This window comes from Hipposideros armiger, unplaced genomic scaffold, assembly GCF_001890085.2.
Source record: "Hipposideros armiger isolate ML-2016 unplaced genomic scaffold, ASM189008v1 scaffold_303, whole genome shotgun sequence".
Classification (NCBI taxonomy): Eukaryota; Metazoa; Chordata; class Mammalia; order Chiroptera; family Hipposideridae; genus Hipposideros; species Hipposideros armiger.
In genome coordinates this window covers 77875-84280 of record NW_017731653.1, presented here as the reverse complement: position 1 = coordinate 84280, position 6406 = coordinate 77875, and the positions used below count along the sequence as shown (strand labels likewise).

The 6406-nt window shown below is 47.2% G+C and overlaps 2 protein-coding genes across 2 annotated transcripts in view; both read left to right on the top strand.

Annotated features, from left to right (window-relative positions):
• The window catches only part of LOC109391784 (keratin, type II cytoskeletal 74-like), a 7225-nt gene extending 5219 nt beyond the window's left edge, over positions 1–2006 (top strand). Inside the window, exons 6-8 of the mRNA XM_019659657.1 lie at positions 630–850; positions 1261–1295; positions 1804–2006. Of these exons, the coding sequence (XP_019515202.1) occupies positions 630–850; positions 1261–1295; positions 1804–2006 (459 nt within the window). The remainder of the gene's footprint in view (positions 1–629; positions 851–1260; positions 1296–1803) is intronic.
• LOC109391837 (keratin, type II cytoskeletal 5-like) overlaps positions 1–6406 on the top strand; it is a 334229-nt gene that overhangs the window by 262528 nt on the left and 65295 nt on the right. The window lies entirely within an intron of this gene.

Sequence of the window (6406 nt, the reverse complement as noted above, 5' to 3'; positions counted from 1 at the left end):
CCGATTAGTACTTGTCATCACAGGGCTGCTAGATGTTCGTCAGAGCTTAGTTTCTGAGGCTGTGGGTCTAATTTCAGGCCCTTAACCTCCTGCTCTAAGGAAAGACTCCTTTGTCCATTCAGGACAGACTTGGGGAGCATCTAGACAGACCCCCCCGCCCCCCCGCAGAATGCTGGAATAGTCCAGAAGCACTCATTCTTGGTGCTGACAGGTAGGAAGGGCTCCCAACTGGGAGATGTCCTGCAGGCAGGAATCTGGTCAGAGTGTCACTTGGCATGCCATCTGATCCTCACAGGCGTCCTAGCTGGGGTCTCAGCATGATTCTTCTGGACCTGGCGTACTTGGAACCTACAGCCATTGGTGACCTCCAACCCCAGGCACTAGACAGCTTTGCAAACATTGAAGTCTGCTTGCATTTCTGAAATGCGACAGCTCCAACAGCTTTTCACAACTCCTATAAATATCCTTCTGCAATAGAAAATAGAGGAGGCCCAGGTTCTGGTGTGGGTTCTGCAGCTACTTCTTGTTGACACCTTGGGCCTCGTCTGTGAAGTGAGGGGGTTGTGCTACCCTGTGAGCTCTAAACATTATTTTGTGTTCTGATAACCTCCGTGTTCTTTGCCTTTCAGTGTGCCAACCTGGAGACGGCCATCGCTGATGCTGAGCAGCGGGGCAACTGTGCCCTGAAGGATGCTCGGGCCAAGCTGGATGAGCTGGAGGCTGCCCTGCACCAGGGTAAGGAAGAACTGGCCCGGATGCTGCGCGAGTACCAGGAGCTGATGAGCCTGAAGCTGGCCCTGGACATGGAGATCGCCACCTACCGCAAGCTGCTGGAGGGCGAGGAGTGCAGGTGAGGGGCTGGGGGTCGGGGAATGCCACAGTACCAAGGGAGAAGGGGGCTGTGGGTGGCTCCCTGCTGGGATGAGAGGCCATTCGGGAGCTTCCTGCGAGGGGAGGTCAGATGTGAGCCATGAAGCACAGGCAGTTGGGTGGTACTGTGAAAAGAGCCAGTGGGGACAGACAGACCTGGGATTACTTACTGGCTTTGCCACACACTGGCTGTATGGTCCTGTAAATCATTTAATGTCTCTGTGCCTCTATTTTCTTACCTGTAAAATTGGAACTATAAGCTCCATCTCACGGGTTGTTATAAGAATAAATTAAAAAAATATACATATAAAAGCAGGAGCCCATCAGGGCTTTGCTGAATCGAGACACTTCCCTGAGGTTTTCTCTCTTCTCTAACTTTCCATCTTTCAGGATGTCTGGGGAAAATCCGTCCTCTGTGAGCATCTGTGAGTATCTCTGAGAGACAGGTGGGGTGGGAATTCTGGCTAGATGGGAAAGCTGGGTACCTGAGGCTAAGACGATGCCACCTCCACTCATTGTCCCCCCTCCACCTGGAGTCTCTGTTACTGTCTTGTGAAGGTTCTCTGGCTTTAAAGGAAACAGTGACTGAAGTCATGCCCACGCCATGTCCTTTCTGGCTCTCCCCTGGGGCATCGTCATCAAGGGAAAGGGTTTAGGATGTGGCCTTGGGAGCCAAATGGTCCTACAGTCTCCAGGAGGGTAGGGAACATGTCGGTTCTGTGTGGTCCTCATCGCACACAAAGCTGGGTGCACCATAGAGTCTCGATTCATCTTGTGGTATTTCTTTGTTTTTCTTTTTTAGACTTTTTTCTTTTTTTTTTCTTCTTTGTGGTATTTCTCAATGCTGAGGGTTGCTGTAGTAACTAGGGGGACATCTCACTTGCTGACTGACCCAGCCGCCCTCCTTCCCTGCTCTTGGCCCTTCCTCCTCAGCCGTCATCATCAGCAGCAATGCAAGCAGCTACCACCCCGGTTCCTCTGCGAGTACCGCCCTTGGTGCCAGTGGTGAGGCGGGCAGCTCCAACAGCACCCAAAGTGGGCAGACCACAATCAAAGGGGCACGAGTGGGAGACCCCAAGGACTCTCAAGGCAAGAGCACCCCAGTCAGTGCCCCAGCCAGGAAAGCCACCAGCTAAGCCCCCCCGGCCCCACTCACCCCACCATCTGGGCGAAGAGATGCCACTGCCACCACCTTGCCTGAACATGTCTGCCACACCCCAATCCTCCACCCCCAGTCCTAGGACCCTCAGCCATTTGCACTGTGGCTTATCTTATTGTCAAGTTCTGATCAGAGCTGTCACCTCCCTGTTTCCTCAACCCCCTTGTGGACTCTCATTTTTCCCTGTTGCCTTTAATCGGTAGGGGGGCTTAGGGACACAAGCTATAATTATCTTCTTGGCCCTGGGAAGCTATGATCATCCAGAGAGAGAGAGAGAGGAGGAGAGGAGAGGCGAGGCGAGGCGAGGAGAGGAGAGGAGGGGAGAGGAGAGGGAGAGAGAGAGTTAGGAGGGAGACAGGGGAGGGGAGAAGGAAATCTTTGCAGAATGACTCCATTATTTAGGAGAAAATGTGTATACTCTCAGACCAACAGCTGTATCCATATTCACAAAGCCAAATGAAAGAGAACTGGGGATCTTCTGTGACTTGTATCCCTACCACCACCTTTATTAACAGTAATAGCTACTACTGTAAATCAAGCACCTATTACATGCCAGGCTCCCGACATGCATTGCCTCTAATTCTCACCCATCCTGCAAGGCAGATGCAATCAATATCTTTGGGACAGACGAGAAGCCCCATGGTCAGGAGATGAGCCCAGACCTGACTGACCCCAGTGTCTATGTTCCTTTCATGGCATGTCACTGCCTCTTTAACAAAGGCAATGTCAATTTCATGGTTCTTTTGATGAGGGCAGCATAATTACATTGCCTTTTCATCAGACACTGTGGGTATGTGATTTATCTTTGCTCATCTCTCTGAGGCTGTGTCCTGCAGTAGTTTCTGACTCTCAATTCCTGTTACCATCAGCTGTGTTCAGTAAGGGGAATTTGCTCTGTCTCTGGTGGTACCTTCCAGCCCAGAAGTCATGGGTCTTGATGTAAATATTCCCAAGAATATTAGTACCCGGTCTCTCCTTTTTTTTAGTCAAGGACTCTGAATTTTTACTGTATATTTAATAAACTGCCCTTGAATAATGTCAGAAGTATACTCCTGCCAGTATGTGAATCTCTCCAAATTGCCCACCTCTAATGATGATCTGTCCCACCTCACACATGGGCACAAACCTTTTGGGAGGCTGGAGGCCAACTAAAGCAGGCTGCTTTGGGGGTAATCCCAGGCTGAGGGGAGAGACAGACACACAAGAAAAGCCACACACTCGTACAAATCAGGGAAGGGTAGCCTAGTGCAGCAATGTTGAAAAGTGACCGAAATGAAGGGGCTAAGCAAAGAAGGCTTCCTGGAGGAGGAGGAGGAGGAAAGTTTAATCAATTAACCATAAAGATGGGCACATAGATTACTAGAGAGAAATTTAAATGAAACCATCCCGGGAGGCTTGTGTGCAGGTTTTATGTGCTTGTTTTGGTGTGTGGGGGGTGTCTCAGATTTTCTGGTCAGTAGTGGGGCTGAATGAGTTTCCAAATCCCTTGGCTTTTGCAGGCAGAATTCAGCCCTGCACTCAGCTTTCTGACCCATCTTGTGTTATATGTGTCCACAAAGTTCTTGCATCTGTAGCCCTTAAATCAACAGGGACAGGGCCTTGTGAGGGAGGGGTCTCTGGTCCTAAGCTGCCGCCTCCATTGACCTCACTGTACCTTTCATGTATTAAGGAGGTCCTTCTCTGTGTGTGTCAGGGTACAATAAGCCTTGGGAAGTATGAGAGCTCAGGAGTCTGGTGGGCTTTCTGCTCAAATGCTGCCCTCTGATGTCACTGCTGCCATCACAGTGGGGACTGGAAATAGTGCTCTGGGTCACCTATTACACTTAGACCAAACTAGTGGTTTTTAACTTTGTGGGTCATGAATCCCTTTGAGATCTGATGCAAGCTATGGACCTTCTCCCCTGGAAAGTGTAGCTAATTATGTCTGTGTGCTCAGAGGTTCCCAGACCCCTGAAGCCCATCCATGGACTCCTTGGGTCATGAATCCCAGGACCAAATGCCCACTAAGGCCCTTCACAACACTGATGCTCTGCCTTTCTCAAAAGACCAAATTCCAAGTGACCCAGCAAGAGGAGCTGGCGTGAGGGAGTGGATGGGACCTTCATCTTGAAATAGCCTTTAGAGGAATCTATGAAGTATCTGCGGAATCACCTCCTCCAGGATCACAGTGCAGGTGTGCCTCTGACTACTGACTGGCCTGTGAGGCTGAGGGCTGCACCCAGCCCTGGAGGCCTGGTGAAGGACCCAGAGGCTAGGTGGTTGTGATCTTGGGGGACAGAGATAATGTTTCTTATGCTGCGGTGTTGAGGGGGGCAGAGGGGACAACTTTTACTGCTCCCTACAGATTCTGCTCAGGTACCCACTCCTCCTGGAAACCGTTCTGAACCCCCAAGCTGGGCTGAGTGCCTGTCATCTAGGATCTTGCAATACCCAATGCTCACTTCCACTGTGACAGTTCCACGTGTGACTGAGATGATCTTTCTGTGCGACTGAGCCCATCACCACCAGACCTCAGGTCCCCAAGGGCGAGGACTGGCCTCATTCTTCACTGGGCTTAGCAATTAGTAGACACCTAAGGGAGCACCTAAGAGAGACGCCCAAAGGATGAGGTTCCTAGGATCTTTCTACCCAGCACAAATATAGCCATTTTGACAAGGGTGCCACGACCATTTAATAAAGGAAGGAACAGTCTCTTCAACAAATGGTGCTGGGGCAACTGGACATCCATATACAAAAGAATGAAGGTGGACCCTTCCCTAATACCATATACAAAAATTAACTCAAAATGGATCAAACCTAAGTATAAGAGCTAAAACCATAAAACACTTAGAAGAAAATATAGGGATAAATCTTCATGACCTTGGTTTTGGCAAAGGATTCTTAGATATGGCACCAAAGACACATGCAACAAAAGAAAAAAGAAAAAATTGGACTTCATCAAAATTTAAAACTTCTGTACATCAAAGGATATTATTAAGAACGTGAAAAGACAACCTGCAGAATGAGAAAATATTCACATATTATATATCTGATAAGGGTCTAGTATCCAAAATATATAAACAACTTTTACCACTCAACAACAAAAGTCAAACAACCCAATTAAAAAATGAGCAAAGGACTTTAATGGGCCTTTCTTCAAGGTAAATATACAAATGGCCAATAAGCACATGAAAAGATGCTCAACATGAAAACACAAATCCAAACCACAATGAGGTACAATTTCACACCCATAAGGATGACTGTAATAAAAAATAATGGAAAACAAAAAGTGTTGGTCAGGATATGGAGAAATTGGAACCTTCATACATTGCTGGTGGGAATGTAAATATGGTTCAGCCATTGTGGAAAACACCTGGGCAGTTTCTCAGAAAATTGAACACTGGATTGTCATATGACTGAGCAATTCCATTCCTAGGTAAATATATATCAAAAAGAATTGAAAATAGGCGCTAAAACAAGTACATGCACAAGTATGTTCATAGCAGCACTGTTCACAATAGTCAAAGGTAGAAGCAGCCGAACATGGTCTGAATGTTTGTGTCCCCACAAAATTCGTATGTTGAAACCCTAATCCCCAGAGATGATGGCATTAGAAGGTGGGCCCTTTGAGAGGTACTTAGGTTATGAGGGTGGAGCCCTTGTGAATTGAATTAGTGTTCTAATAAGAGAGATCCCATAGTGCTCCCTAGCACTTTCCACCACGTGAGGATATAGTAAGAAGCCACTGGCTGTGAACCAGGAAGAGGGCCCTCTACAGAATGTGACCATGCTGGTGCCTTGACCTTGAATATCCCAACCTCTGGAGCAGTGAGAAATAAATTTCTGTTGTTTATAAGCCACCCAGTCTGTGGTATTTGTTATAGCAGCCTGAAAGGACTAAGACACATTCCAAATGTCCATCAACGAATGAATGGATAAAAAAAATTGTGGTATATACTTTACAATGAAATATTATTCATCTATGAAAAGGAATAAAGTGCTGATACATTCTATAGTGTGGATAAGCCTTGAAAACACTAGGCTAAGTGAAAGAGTCAGACACAAAAGGCCACATATTATATGATTCCATTCACCTGAAATGTCCAGAGTAAGTAAATCCAGAGAGATTTGGTGATTGTAGGGATCACAGTAGGGGGAATAGGAAGTGCCTGCTAATGGGTACTGTGTCTCCTTTTGGGGTGATGAAAATGTTTGGAACTAGATAGAGGTGATGGTTGTAAACCATCGTGAATATGCTAAATACTACTGAATCGTTCACTTTAAAATGGTTAATTTTATGTTATGTGAATCTCACCCAAATAAAAAAAAATTTTTTTTGGTGGGGGGTAGCAGAGAAGAGGCCAGGGAAATTGTGTTCCTAGACTTTGCCCCCAGCCT